Source organism: Symphodus melops, assembly GCF_947650265.1.
Source record: "Symphodus melops genome assembly, chromosome: 19".
NCBI lineage: Eukaryota > Metazoa > Chordata > Actinopteri > Labriformes > Labridae > Symphodus > Symphodus melops.
The window spans coordinates 6,699,839-6,715,734 of record NC_136709.1 but is presented as its reverse complement, the minus strand read 5'-3'; the positions used below and the strand labels follow the sequence as shown (position 1 = coordinate 6,715,734).

The following is a 15,896-nucleotide window of genomic DNA, read 5'->3' as shown; positions in this document are numbered from 1 at the left end:
CTGTCTTCAATACAGTATTTAAAGCCGGTTTGTGCAATTTAATTTTCCTTCTGATGTTGTAAAAATGACTGCATCAGCAGTGAGTAATGTTGACTGAGAGAGAAGGCACAGTGGAGCAGTGGAACAAGAAAACAAGTTCAAAGCATTCAGGGTTTAAGGCACCACCCCTTCAGGACTTGACACCCAACGCCCCCGCCTTTATCGCCTACTGTATGTCTTGAGCAGGTCCTGAACTCATGCTGTTCTTATGTAACATGTCCCCGCCTTGCTTCATATTTCTCAGGGTGAGAGAACAAAAAATCTCATGTTACCTTTGACACAGGTTCATAAAGGAACATCTTCTGATGACAGTAATAGCCTGAGGGGCATGCAAGCATTATAAAAAGAAGTGGGCTCAACCCATTATTATAGACTTCTGTTTCTGGCTTCATAGGTAAGATTATACTCTTTATTTGCCATTCACATTATCAATCAATTAATCTTTACTTTTATTTACATTTCAAGAACAAAATGTAAAACATCTACTGAATTCAGTCCTTAAATTGCCATACTATATAATCAGACATTAAGGAAACTTGCTATGTTGATAGCTTCTCTGACAACAACGCCAGTATGTCTTCCTTCTGCGTTTCTATTCTGAGCCTGAATGGTCTGTATTTTTAATCTGAAAAGTTTAAAGGCACCCCTAACATAGCCATTTTGAAAGGCACTTTTTCCAGATATAAGACCAGTAATTGTGACAAACCAACAGGTTGGAAATGGGCAAGTGAGCTTGATCAGTTCATTTATTCTAACTGGCCTACAAAGTCTTTCAGGTTTCAGGACTAGAAACATGGTTAAATAAGGATAAATGCTACATTTTTAAAGGAATATGGACTCTAGGGAGGAGGGGGCCTAGGGGGTGTATGAGACCCTGGAAACTATTTTTACTGCAATCTTTTCATGACCCTGATTTACTGCATGCATAGAGATTAAACTTGTAGGGGTGTGTGTGTGATTGCCATTGCTTTATTCATCTGATTTACGAATAAGAAAAACAAACACTTAATTTATAAAAGCCTCAGTGTTAAATGCAAGAAACATAATATGTGTTGTTTGACACCCTTGACTACCCCTTTAAGTCTTGGGGTAGGGTTTTGTCTTTATGACTAGCTTGTCCAGGCAAGCCCCGGAGTTCACTTCTTAGAAAAACCCAACCTGTGTTGGCACTGATTCCATGGGAAACTGAGCAGACACCTTATGGGCTGAAAAATTAAGTTGATGCACTCTACCAATAATTAGAACACAGCCTTTTTCAGGAATGGCAAGACCAAAAGACCTTGTGTTTTATGCAAAATGAATGAGAAGAACAAAACTCAACACAAATTATATATATTTTTTGTAGTTATTTGAACTCTAGTAAAGCTGCAACATATTATGAGCAGAGTTCCTGGTTAATTATGAAATGTGTACATGCTGGTTTTTCTCACATTATTGTCTGCTCCTTTTCTGAACAGAGCTGAAACAGCACAGTAATGCCTCCACCAGGTGTGTGTACAAACATCATCAATGCACGTCGCAAGAAAGACGGTTATGGGACTGTCGTCAACCCAGAGCAGTTTCTCAACCAGAACTTCCAGCAGCTAAAACAGTACTGTCTCATCCGGCGTGTACGATATGTTGATGACATGTTCCCCCCTGATAGAAACTCAATTGGTGAGGGGCTCCTGAGCTCTACTGACATGGCCCGAGTAGTGTGGCTGAGACCAGGGGTAAGTGGTTTTTGTGGCCAGACTTTTAGCTGTTTTCCAATATTACTTTAAGTTCATGTTTCACTTTTGTTTTAGTAATCCTAAACCAGCAGAAAACTGCATTTATTAAGTTGGAAATCATCTCTGTGGTTATACCAGCATTATGTTTATTGAAATATACATGTTGAAAACAATTCAAAAACTCACATCAAGTCCTTTTTGCCTCGTTGCTGATTATGCAAATAAAAGGCAAATGCTGTTGGTATATTTTGGGTGCAAAATATTAAACATTTTTAACTCAACTCTACGACTATCTTGTAGTTGTTGCATAGTATGGTGCCGATTCCCAGTTACAAAACCAACCAAGTATAAGCATACTTACAGTTTTGATTAAATGTTATAATAAAAAAAGGACAGGATTAATTTTTATTACTGTACTTTAAGTAATATCTTTAACTATTTCTGTCTTGTGTTTTTGTGTTTTAGAAACTTGTTCCCAATCCATATTTTACTGTTGATGGAATTTCCAGGTTTGACTTTGGTCAAGGCTTGGTTGGTAAGAAATGTCCTTCATTGGTAATGATAATAGTTGCACAGAAGACAGCACAGAATCATTAGGGATATATGTTTTGCCATATGGCCTCTAATAGTATTATAAATAGTTTGTAATTTCTTTGTAACACAATAATCTTCCTTAGTACAAGTTTCTCACCAAAAAAAACACGTTTTGTTTTTTTTCGACCAGGGAACTGTTGGTTTCTTGCATCTATTGGAGCACTTACATTCCAGAAGTATATCTTTGAGCAAGTTGTTCCTCTTCAACAAAGCTTTGAAGAGGACTACTGCGGCCTGTTCCACTTTCGGGTAAACCAGCAGTTATTGCCAATTGAATTTTTATAGAAGTCAGCAAATCATTCTGATGAATTCTACACACAATCTCTTAGTTAGATATACATGTAACACTGTTGTTATAAGGATACGGATAAGGATAATCTTTATTGATCCCCCAATGGGGGAAATTTGGGTGTCACAACAGCTCCAAAAAACAGTAAAAACAGGGAATATAAACAGCATCAATAGCAAAAAAAAAATGGCTATGAGCAAGTTTACATTAATTAAATAAAGGGGATAAAAAATACAAAGACCTAAATAATACAAGGCATAAACACTATCTACACTTTCGCACGTGGAAAGACAGGAATTAAAACACAGTGTGTAACATTAATGATAAGATGATTATAGTACAGAGTCATGTCATGTGGCGGTGATGTTGTTAAACAGTCTGACTGCAGATGGGATGAATGACCTGCAGTAGCGCTCATCTTCTTCTCATCTTCATCTTATCATCTTCTTGCTAATGACTACAGTTCTGGAGATTTGGAAGATGGGTGGACGTTGTCATTGATGACAAGCTACCAACAATTGATGGCAGACTAATCTTCGTTCACTCCACGGACCCAACTGAGTTCTGGCCTGCTTTACTGGAGAAAGCCTATGCAAAGTATGGAACAGTATTTTGTTTCTCACACATGGTATGCAATGTTTGAAAACTTACTAGCACATTTTTTATATTCATGTAAAATATACAACTTCTTGTGATAGAGTTTGTGGTTCCTACGCTGACATGAATGCTGGAACTCCTGCTGAGGCGATGGTGGACTTCACTGGTGGTGTTCACATAAGTGTTCAGCTGACAGACCCACCCCCCAATCTGTGGGAACTGCTGTGCAGAGCTGGCCAATCTAAATCACTGATGGGTTGTGGTACACCCCAGGGGGTAAGTTAGGATGGATTTATCCAAAAAAAGGGACAAAACTAGCTGAATCTTATTTTTTATTAAAAAAATAAGATTCAGCTTAGTTTTGTCCTTTTTTTGCAGGGTGCAACTCATGTTATTTAAAAAAATCATGTTTTTAAATAAATCAGGAAAATCAAATCACAAATGTCAGTCTCTCTGTTCTTACGTGTAAATAAAAGCTGGAGAAGTTTCAACATGTTAATTTACCAAGGATTAATTACTTACTATAGTTCAGTGGACTTTTTTTATTCCATCTAAATCTTTTAGGAGACATCTGAAAACACTGTGCTACCAAATGGATTGGTCCAAGGCCATGCCTACACTGTCACTGGAGTGAAACAGGTGAAGAATTGCATGTTTTCATTGCAACATACTGTATATATAACACAATAAATTCAGTGAATATTAACTCGGAATATTGATGATCAGGTGATAAGCCAAGGTATGCTCGTAAACCTGATGCGTTTATGGAATCCCTGGGGTCAAGGGGAGTGGAAAGGAGACTGGAGCGACAAGTGAGAACCACAACAATGGTTTATGATTGTGAAAACAATGCAAAAAAACAACTTCATTGTCTTATAAAGGATGCATAGTACTAAATTTACTTTATATAAAACTTATTTTAGCCTATGTAACATGTCTCATTATGTAACACATTTGCCGTTTCTCGTCATTCACTGACTCACAAATTCTTAAGGTCCCCTTTATGGCAAACCGTTAGTCCTGAGGACCGTGAGCTGTGCCTGTCTGTGGCTGATGATGGGGAGTTTTGGTAAGAATATCATTAGTAATTAATATGTCATTACAATTTTTTACTATTTACTTACAAATGAAAAAGGGATAGCAACGTTTAATTGAAAAATTTCTGTAACATATCAGTAAAAATGCACTTTTAGAGCTTACAAAAATGACCAAATGTGAACTCCACTTAGCAGTATCTCAGTGGGGTGGCTCACTCTCCAGGGACTTGGGTTGGGAATTGGAGGGTTCAAGTCAATGAGCGGAGCAAGCCTGGAAATTGGTCTGGAACCTGTCCACTTCCTGAGCAATGCCGAGGTGACCTTGAGCAAGGCACTTAGAAGTGCTCACTGTGACAGACATCTCACCATCAGTGCATGTCCATAGGATCCTGTTTGTTCAACAGAGTGTAAAACAGAATTTACCCTTGGTGGATCAATAAATACAGCTTCTTCTTCTTCTACTTCTTTAAACAGGTTGAATACCTCCTTCATTTAAAACCCTCTTTAAAATATAAATATACAATACAAAAGTATCCGCTAATATTTTTGTCATGCATTTAATGATTTAATGTATTTGGAATAGATGTGAGGCAAACTGAGGAAGCTACATGGAGAAATTGGTTGATCATTGACAATAAGAGACAGTAGAGTCATTTATAGTGTGGATGGATTTATCCATTTGTTTGTAATTTGAAATTATTTTGGTTATTATTACAGAAACACCTGATAACAGTTATATATGTATTACCTATGTATTAAATCTATGAAAATTGGTTGATGGATCAAAACATCTCAAGTTAAAAAACAGTTGTCTAAATATACAATAAATGTTGACAGGATGGCCCTGACAGACTTCTGTAGGTTTTACAAAGATCTTGACATCTGCTGCCTTTGTCCTGACTTCCTGGATGGAACCTCTTCATGCCACTGGAAAACCTCTTACTACGATGGCAGATGGGTTGCAGGAACTACTGCTGGAGGATGCATGAATAATCTTGGTACTGTCAGGATTTCTAAATCTTCAAAATATTTGTAGTTCTATCTGTTGACTGCTGAAAATTGAAATTGTAAAGATAGTTGCATATTTAACAAATAATTATAATTTGAGTAATAACAGCTTCATTCAAGGAAAAAATAACTCTCTGAAATATCTTTATAAAAAAGCCATCCGTCCCAAATACAATTAACATTGCTCCCTCTTTTTTTCTACAGTATATTCCAAGAGTTTTAAAGTCTCACAATGTCTAACCAGATATGAGTCATGAATATCCATTAGTACAACACCTGCATATCTACTCTTTCTCTCTCTTCACCTCTCCTTCAACTCTTTTCTATCAATTAAAAATGTGAACAGTATTGTATATTCTGACAAGAGAAAACAGAAATAGATAAAAATGGATTGTTGGTTTAAATATTGCTTTTCACATTTGCAACCCTTTGTGCCTTTTAGAGAGCTTCTGGACTAATCCACAGTATCGGGTCAAAGTTGATAAGTTACTCAGCGAGTGTTCTGCCAAACAAGGAGAAAACAGCATGCTTGTGTCTCTCATGCAAAAGCCTGACAAGAGAAATAGACGCCTGGTGCAAAATCTCCACATTGGATTCTCTATATTTGAGGTTAAAAAAAACATCTTCAAGTTTTTTAATTATGATTTCTTAATAATTCTGCTTAAAAATAATTTATTTTACATAAGAAACAGTAAGATGATTTTTTAAACTAAAACAAATCAAATATTTAATTAAGCCCTTTTACAAATTATTAAAACGCATTAATTTTATTTGCACTTTATAGATGTTTATTTTGACATATAAATTAAAGTTAATTTTTATCTGTGTCATCCACCCCCCCACCCCCCCACACACCCCTCCATTTTTCTTCTTCAAAGCTGACCAAAGAAGTAAGTAGCATTTTTTACACTATCCTCAGGAACTGTATATTCCCTTCGTGTAGCTATGGAAATTGATTTTCTGTTATTGATATATATCGTCTTTTGTTTGTTTTCATGATTTTATAGTATGAGACATTTAAGGGGAAGTTCCCAGCCTCCTTCTTCAAAAGAAACAAAGCTGTCGCTCAAACGAAGAGCTACATGAATGCACGTGAGGTGATGGAGATGATAAGTCTAGAGCCTGGTGAATACCTGATTGTGCCATCTACCTTCACTCCCAATGAGACAGCATCCTTCATCCTGACCATTCTCTCCAAGGCGGAGACCCATGTCAAGTAAGTGACTCTAACCAACCTTTAAGAGCGCCTTGTTTGTTTTTTTTGTTGTTTTTTTTAAAGAGGATGCTCTTTATTTTTTTTTCCAGGAGTCTTGTGCATGTTTAGGCACATCTATGTGCAAAAATCCAAAGTCCGCGAAAACGCAGCTTCTCCACCCCTTAGCAGTAGCAATAGCCACATGAAACGCTCAGCCCCTAGCTCCCCTTGTTGAAAATGTGTCTACCGGTACTTACATCACAAGACAAAGACATCACTGATCCAAGCCCATTGGCTCATTGTTGCAAGCATAAGCTCCCCTCAGACTGACTGCAGCATTCCAAATATGGTAAAGGGTGCTTTTTAGGGCAAATATTGGGATTCACTGAAAATGCGATTAATTTCAATTAATTAATTAGAAAGCCCTAATTTAATTAGATTGATTTTTTTAGTCAAGTCCCACCCTTAATTTTATTTGTAGCAAGTTGAGTGCAGTGGTTCTATTGGAGAAACCCCCTTACCACCAAGGCAATGAAAGGGTAAAATTGGAGAAAAGAGAAGGAAGGAATAAGTTAAAACGTTAAGATGGCTTAATGTCACATTCCTTGTTAATACTGGGTTAAATGTATTAATGCATCATATTTTTTTCCTTTTTAAATCCCAATACGATCATATTGTCATATTTATTAAATAAATATTGTTGACAAATTGAATACGACTACAAGTCATCAGAATCAGAAATACTTTATTAATCCCCGGGGGAAATTCGGTTGTTACCTTTGCTCAAAAACACAGTACAGAAGTATAGAAATAATTTAGACTGTAAAATAAAATCGAATAGAAATACTAAAATAAGCAATAAGTACCAGGTGGAATAATAAGCACAAATGACTTAAATATTGAACATAAAAACAATATTTACAGTTACTAGTATATACAATGCTGTTCAATGTGGATATTGCATGTTGCATTTATAGGGTTCAAATGTTTAAATATTGGGCAGGGTTATATATTAATGTCATATATCTTTTATTCTCAGTGAAAGCTCAAGTGGCCACAACCATGAACATATGGAAGTGGAAGAGGTGTGTAATGTATTGAAGCATATTATCAGTGTTCATATTTCTAACTAGAATGGTGCAGTATATCCATTCTTTCATCTGAAAGCACTCCATTTTTTTGCAGCCCATGACACCAAACAAAGAACCAGATGAAGAAAATAAGAGAAAATTGTTCCGTCAATACTCTGACAAGGTAATTGCCTTTAAGGAATAGTGCAACATATTAATGCATACTTATGATGTGTGTTCTGCTAAGGGCTCCACCTTTGTAGACTTCAGGAGGTTGAACAGTGTATTCCATTTACTTTGGAATTCAGATCTTGGAACTGGGAATGATGTCACACCTGAGTTAACTGCATTCCAGTTGCATGTCTGACAAGCTACAAGGACACCTCCGGGAGTCCTTTTTTTGTTGTTAGCTAATATCAGACGTCAGCAACACATGACGTGTAAGTTTCTGGCTGAAAATAACAAGAAAATACCTCCACAGAGACAATTGATTACATTACACAATCAGACGATTAAACTGCTCATAAACACAACATTTATAACTTAAACATCCCTGGTGATGCATGTAGCTGCCATATTGGATTTGAACTCAGGCTACTGAGGGTTTGTCAGAGTTTCCAAGCGGTAATTCTTCGGGGGGGGGACTTCTGTATCTAACAATTTCTTTTTGTATTAATAACACTAAACAGGTGAACTTTAGAGGTGATGGTAGGCAAATGGTATTTAAATTGAACACTTTCAGTCATTCTGCTTATCTTGGGAAACTGCTGCTGTAGCTCACATTTACGTTATCAGTTCAATTAAATCCAATTGAAAAAAACGTTATTTATCCCCAGGGGGCAATTCAAAGGCACACAGAGCAGCAAATTCAAGATTCAAGATTCAAGATTTTTATTTGTCACGTGCTCATACAAATGTGCAGTGAAATGTAAGGACTTTTCTGCAGGCCATGCAATAACAATAATAGCAATAAACACACAGTTTCGCAATATCGCAAAATGATGAACGACAGTGCAGCATTACTAAAATTACACAAAGAAAACAGAATGTTGATAAAAAGTAAAGTATTGAAATTTAAATATATATATATATACATAAACATACAGAGCGATGTACAATATATTGAACTGAAATATTTTTGGGATTTTTTTTCGGTGTTGCTTTTATTATCTTCTTTGGGATTACAGGGTAATCTTTTGGATCAGGCTTTTTAAAAATTACTATTGGAAGTCTTTTAGCTACGCTAACTTACTCATATTACGACAGAGATACCAAAAAAACTTGTTCTTTTTTCTATAACAGTATGAAGAAATTGACGCTGAAAAGCTCCAGATGCTTCTCAATCAGGAAATCGTAAAAGGTTTGGATTGTAAAATTCAAACAGTAGAAATAAGAACATGAGCTTAAAACAAGCTTGATTTGAACTATAATGTTGACTTGTTCAGGCCAAACTAATTGTTTTTTGTCTTCTTATTCAGGAGACTTGAAAACTGGAGGCTTCAGCATTGATGCATGTCGCAGCATGGTTGCTCTGATGGATGTATCCTCTTATCTGGTGTTCTCAATGTAATGAGGAGGATTTTTTTTCTCAGTAATTAAGTTACATAACATGTAAGTTGTACACATGCCAGAACCTGCCTGCCCTTTAGTAGGTTTAACACACTGGATGATTTAAAGGTCATGAACGTCTCATGATACGACATGTACTGCTTTAATACCTTAATGATAGGTTTCAGACATCTATCACTGGCAAACTGAACAGTGTGGAATTTGTCCGTTTGTGGAAGAAGATCACCACATACAAGGTAAAAGAAAACAAGGAGGTGGAGGTTAAAACTGTTTTAGTAAAACAAAACTTAGGGATGACTTACTAAAAGTGACAGATGAGGGTTCGACCTAATGAAAGATTTTGATCTTGTTTTTTTCATGGCCATGGTTTGTGTATTCTTGCTGTGCTTTCTCATGTCTTTTTGTCTTCTTTGTAACCAGGACATTTTCTTTCTCACGGATGTTTCGCAAACAGGAACACTCTCACTGAATGAGCTCCGGAATGCAATTACTGCTTCAGGTCAAACATTTATTTGGTTCATGCTATGATTTTCCATACTATGTTTGGAAAGAAGAAAAATGTAACCTCAAAAGATTTCTCTCCTGTGAAAAAAAAACAGGTTAGGATGAGAATCTTTCCATTTGTGAAAATAGTGGTTGAAAAAAAGCACCATTTGGCTCTGACATGTACAAGACATGTATAAGTGTAACTCTAATGTTTATTCACCTGTCTTCATCTACCATTCTGAATTATGCCAAAAAGTGAGGTGTGCTATCGCGTAATATTTTGCCAACTGCTGCCGTGCCAGTACGGCAAACCAAAAATTATGAGAAACATAACATGAAATAATAATGATAAAAAAAAAACGTTATGGCAACTTGCCAAACACACTCACCCAACCAAGTAATACAATGTTGCGTGCATTCAGAGAGGTCTATTCATTCCTACTTGCTCATCTCTTTTGACTTCTCACAGCTGGCAAAATATACCCTAAAGGGAAATGTCCCTGTACTCCAAAAGTACAATTTGCTACTGCAGTATACACTTGTGAAAATACAAATGTTTACGTTTTACTGGTGTATGCAAAAACTTTTTTTTTTTGCTGGCATGCCAAAACACATTCAAGTAATGTTTAGTACTATTGGCTTGGAATTCATTATCTGTACTTTCTAGTTGTACCGAGCACAACTTGATCTTGATCTTGTCTGTAGCCTAAAAAATAATTTATTGATGTATTTCTGTATAATTTTAATCCTTTGCTTTTATAGTGAAAAGGTTACACATTGTATGACTAAAATGAAACAGGAAATCCAGCACTACAACATTGTTCAACAAATATTTAAACTAATCAGATTAATTACAATAATAACATATAATATATTAACCACAACATTGTCCTATTCTTATGTTCCAATGAGCAATACAGAGTTAAAGTGTGTCATTAAAAAAAAAAAAAAAAAATCATCTGAAGCTAAATCAAAAAGGACATGTGCAAAGAAAAATCTCAATTAAATCACACTGTATCTTATCTTTTCTCCTACATTGCTTAGGAAAGAAGCTCAGTGATGAGATGCTTAACTTGATGGCTTTGCGTTATGGCTCAGTTTCTGGACACATTACACTGGAGAGTTTCATCAGTCTCGTCCTGCGATTCGACTGTATGAACCGTAAGTAAAGTACATTTTGAATTTTGAATTTCCCTAAATCATGTTCAGTTTGTGTTTCAATGTTTTAAACACATATGCAGAAGGTGAACTGACCAAGTTCATAAAAGGTCTTTGTGCTAACACCCTTATACAGAATCCCATTCACCTTCACACCTATACGCACACTATTTCAAGAGGAAAAACACTTAAAAACCTACAGGAATACTGTTATAAACCCTTGCTTTACTTTTTGAGACAATCAATATGTATGCAGCTGCAAATGTGGTGAGTGAAAGCTTGACTTTCATCTAGTTCAGAACATTATGTGTTATGATCAGTCCCAAAATCCATGCAAGGTTGTACCAGGATGCTCCAGGTCATTTAGTAACTCAACCGTAAATATACAAATATACACCAAATATATTTTGCCGTGTATATTAAAGAAAACTTCCAGAATTAGTTAGTAGATTTTTTCTCCCCTTGAAAAATATCATTGGCATCATGTATAAATTGAAAGAGTAACGGCAATTGCAATGAAAAAATTGGTAAGGGTTGGTAATTTTTATTTGGAATGCAACATTTCCTCAGTGCTCCAACTGCAACCGCCCCCTACCATCTGTACTCCCTCAAAAAACAACGGCCTTAAGTTACATGCACAAGTGCGATTGGTCCAGAAGTGGGTCTCAGCTCATGGCTTGAGTGTGTGCTTGTGCTTGCATGGTAGGTAGAAAACGAGCATGGAGGCAGTGAGGCATGACACGTTTATTAGACTGGTACCTTGTGGCAGACATTGGTCAACGTTTTTACAGGCGTACAACTGCTACAGATGACAAATCTTTTTCAGACCACATGAATTATTGATTTCTGTCAGGACCTGAAGACAATTTTAACTCAGATCTTAAAAAGTCTATTTGGAGAAAATGACAGACTCTGCCTTTAAAGTTCTGAAAGAGGTTGAATATTTATTATATGCAAACAGGACGCTGCTGTTGGTGAAAACATTTGATTATGTTAAAGCACGAAATATATGTAATTAGTATATTTAATATATTATAATCCTGAATGGTTAATTACATTTTTTTGTCTATGTACTGTTTCAGATAAACGTTTTGTTACTGAAGCACAAGGACCAAATCATTCACAATGTTGTGACAAAATAATATTTGGGAAGAAATTTTAATCTGGTGGTCAGATCCAATTTATATTTATTAATTTAACAAAAAAATCCCTGTATCTTTTCCTTACTAATTGATGTCCTTCTCAAAAGAAATCTTCAACCAGCTGTCAAATGGCATGAGCTTGAATCTCCGTGAAAATGAGGTAATACAACTTCTTCTGAGCAATCTATATATCTGTTGTTTCGAAAAAAGGGAGAGGGTATCTCATTTCTATTTGTAATCTAATGCAAAATATCAGTTGTTTGTTTGTTCAATGGGATCTTTTACATTTATTTTGGCTCATCTGTTAATAATTAATTAATAATTGAACTAGTGCTGCAGATATATTTCAGCATGTTTATAATCGACTTATATATTTTCAGTGGCTGTACCTTTCGATGTACACTTAACCTGGCTCACAGAAGATGATCTGCAATATTCTTAACCTGGAACACAGAATTAGCTGCAGGAGAAACATTTTAAGTGTATGCAATTATTTCTGTCTATGCTAATGTTAGGGATGTAGCAAAACCTGTGTCTTCTGTTTCATGTCATCTTACCTTTCCTTAACCCTGAAAAGTAAAGATGGAGTGCAAATGGAAGGAGAACATAATGTGTAGTGCTATTTTAAACACTTAGGGCCTGATTTACTAAGATCTCAATTAAAGAGTACTAAATTGCGTGTTCATTGCAAAAGTTTGCTTGGCTTGTGGGCGTTTTGTGGGTGATTTACTAAGAACATTTGCATGAATGACGTCAGGCGCAAAGCTTGTGGAGGCGGTAGTACCACAGCGCAGCAGAAGGGGAGAGGGATGTAGAGTGAAGAGATGAGCGCCCTCTGGAGAAGCTCTCCGGAGTGCACCAGAGACAGGCAACCCGAGAAAAAGAAATGCCCTGTTTAAAATGTAATGTTGGCGAGAAGAGGGAAATAGGACATGTCAAGTGTCAATGCTTGAAATTCTTTAGAATGCAGAGGCTGTGAATGTTCAGTTATAATTTAATCAGGGTGTTTCTTTTAAACTATTATTAGCAAGATAAAAAAAATAAATACATACCATTTACTTTTCTGTCATTTAAACATGTTAACACGTATTTTATTGAGCGTATGTCTCCTCCTAACTGCAGCCTGTTGTGCGTAACACTGGGCTCTTGGATTTGCACGTTCCTTTCAAAGGTGTTAAATTCAGACACCGTCACAATCACAATTTTTGCCTGGCTTGGTAAATCACATTGCGTGTACTAACTTAACTTCTTTGTAGTTTCTCCTCCCAGTATTTTGGACGCTGAGGCAGAAACACTTCGTGTTGCATATTCATAAAGGCAAACATACTAAATGAACAATACGAGTTGTTTTGCTCATATGAAAGACTCAATCCTCACTACACGCTGTTAGTAAATCAGATAGCACATTTTTTGCTTGTGGTATCAAGTTTGCACACATTTTAGTACACGCAAACATTTAGTAAATCAGGCCCTTAAAGTAGCTCCGGAAACACAAACTTTGTGAAATCATTAATGATGTGTTGTTACATCCTTAGTTACTGAAGGGTATAATAACAATTGGAGAGTTATTCAAAAATATAACTGACAGTGCTTTTTCAAATTTAAATTGTAGGCTTTCTGATGCTTCATCGTTTTCATGTGGGTTACAGTGTTTATCTTTTTATTGTTACGTGGAGATTGGCATTCCTAAGCCATGCAGGGGTTGGTCAATAAACTGAAGTATTCCAAGAACTACTGCATGGATAGCAAGGAATGTGGAAGAAGTATATATGTTCAAGACAATTAAGATTTTACAATAATAAACCCTGTATAGATTGTCGGGATGCTACTCTCCAGAGTTTTGGAATTAGACCTTGAAACTTTGTTGACAAAGCAATGTTTTTTAAAAGGTTATCACCTTGGTTTTCCCTTTACTTTATATAACATTGTCATTATACTGGCTGATGGGGATTTTTATATTTTCTCCAACACCTGCTCCACTGTTTCTGGCTGTTTCTTTTTTTTTTATTAAAGGTGAGAGACAATACCAGATGCTTTTGACAAAATGATCTAACACTAATAAAGATCATAGTGTATGTCATACAACAGACTGTAGGTTGAATAACCAACAACAAATGAGTGTCTTCCACATTGAGGTGACTTTATGTAGAGAATCACTTTGCTGTCTGACATGTCGGTTTTCCTTCATCAAGTTTCAATAAACTGTGCTTAACACTGCTTTTCTTTGAAAGCATGCTGGGTGGCTTCTTTCAAAGTTAGTGCTAGCAGAGGTGGAAAAAAGCCCATAACTATTCTACTCTAGTAGTATTATAAAAGTAGTATTACTTTGATAACATGTCACCTAAGTACAAGTAAAAGTACCAGTTTAAAAATGTACTCAAGTAAAAGTAAATATATGCTCAAATTGTATGCTAAATATATGCCAAAATATTGAAAGGATTTGAGAAGGCTACCCTTTAGTTCACAACCAAAGTCCTTACTGACTGAGCCATTGCTAGACATTTCATTGATGAACTGAAATAATTTATAAAGACAAAAATAAAGTGAACACATCATGGCAAAAATGCAGGAGTAGAAGAAATGTAAAAAATGTGGAAAAAGGTGTAACACGGCACGGTAACAAAGGTGGGCGGCTGTGGCTCAGTTGGTAGAGTCATCGCCCCTCAATCGGAAGGTTAAGGGTTCGATCCCCGGAGCAACATGTCCGATGTGTCCTTGTGCAAGACACTTAACCCCAAATTGCTCCCCCTGCTGCGTCTGGGGTGTATGAATGTGGCGTGAATGGATAGATACTGGATGGGCCACATAACCAGCCCATCAGTGTGAATGGGTGTGAATGGGTAGGTGTGATGGGTAGGTGTAAAAAGCGCTTTGAGTAGTCGGAAGCGCTATACAAGCTCAAGTCCATTTACCATTTAACACTGTTCAGTGCCAAATTATACAATTTTCCATCTATATATATCTTTCTCACTCAAATGTGATAGCTTTTCTATTGGCTTAAAATAAACAGAATTAAAGGGATACTTCACCCATTTGCATGAAGCTGTGTATCATTAGAAACATGGTAGTAGTGTTGAATGGTTGTGAGTCCAGCCCTCATTTTGCCCTGAGACGAGAAAAATGTGTTTTTTTGAAAGTGAACAGTGACCACCTTTATTGCCACAAACATATGGCAATGCAAGTGAATGAACATAAAAGATATTAGCATACAAAATAGAGCTCTTCCAAAGTACCAAAAGATCTGAACTAAAATAAATAAAACAAAGAAAAAACAGTAGGTCCAAGTTTGCTTTCCCTTTGCTGCAATTCTCCTTTAAGGGAAAGGAGATGAATTTTCCTTTGACTTTTTGGAATGCATGTCATGCATTCTGTGCACGCTGTTTATATGTTCCTAACACTACCCGGGTAGTTTGAATGTGTTAGTTCTTATCTGGTTCCTGAATTAATGAAATGAGTCGATGGTCCTGATGTCCTCTGAGGGCGGACCCATGGCTGGCCACACCGGGGTTCTGGTCCGTGCACAGTCAATTGTCTCTTGGGTTGGCTCGCCACTGAACCCGCAAAAGGTTCAGATTCTGAATGAGCCAATCCAGGTCCATGATAAAATTTAAAAAAAAAAAAACAATCGGAACTCACGAGAGGACCAACAAGACAGATGTGGGTCCTCAGCTTCACTTTCACACACACAAATCAGTTCCGGGAAGTCTTAAGCTTGTTCGGAGCGACCTTTCAGGACGACGTCTCAGCCCGAAAAGGAAGAGACCTTGAGAGTGCGGGCTAACATAGAGATACAGAGTAGTTGCGCCACCCACTGTTCTAACGTGAGATTACACCTCTAACTGAGATATGTTGGTTTAGTAACTCCATATTCATGTGGGTTACACATACAATCAAACTACATTCGGTAAATTGATAATGCAAGTTTCATTTTGTAGTCGAAATCAGTATTTAAAATAGATTCATGTCTGATCAGATGTTCCCTCATCCCAAACAAAATGAA

General features: G+C 36.5%; 1 protein-coding gene across 1 annotated transcript; it reads left to right on the top strand.

Moving 5' to 3' along the window:
• Positions 1–337: 337 nt before the first annotated feature.
• LOC306840411 (calpain-9-like) lies at positions 338–14,113 on the top strand. Its single transcript, XM_079369670.1, has 22 exons — positions 338–433; positions 1,497–1,751; positions 2,217–2,286; positions 2,476–2,594; positions 3,098–3,231; positions 3,333–3,507; positions 3,796–3,870; positions 3,958–4,043; positions 4,226–4,300; positions 5,106–5,266; positions 5,719–5,885; positions 6,155–6,166; positions 6,284–6,492; positions 7,511–7,556; positions 7,657–7,725; positions 8,844–8,901; positions 9,020–9,081; positions 9,278–9,346; positions 9,531–9,609; positions 10,641–10,757; positions 12,004–12,056; positions 12,277–14,113. Exons 2-22 carry the CDS (start codon positions 1,515–1,517, stop codon positions 12,301–12,303), a joined length of 2,100 nt encoding a protein of 699 aa, XP_079225796.1. The 5' UTR covers positions 338–433; positions 1,497–1,514; the 3' UTR covers positions 12,304–14,113.
• Positions 14,114–15,896: the final 1,783 nt, after the last annotated feature.

What these genes read in the sequence shown, in the direction of transcription:
- LOC306840411 (XM_079369670.1), top strand. Translation starts at nt 1,515, where the DNA reads ATGCCTCCACCAGGTGTGTGTACAAACATCATCAATGCACGTCGCAAG. An exon ending in GCTGATGATGGGGAGTTTTG is followed by an intron (nt 4,301 to 5,105) that starts GTAAGAATATCA and finishes AAATGTTGACAG; the next exon opens with GATGGCCCTGACAGACTTCT. An exon ending in GCGATTCGACTGTATGAACC is followed by an intron (nt 10,758 to 12,003) that starts GTAAGTAAAGTA and finishes CCTTCTCAAAAG; the next exon opens with AAATCTTCAACCAGCTGTCA.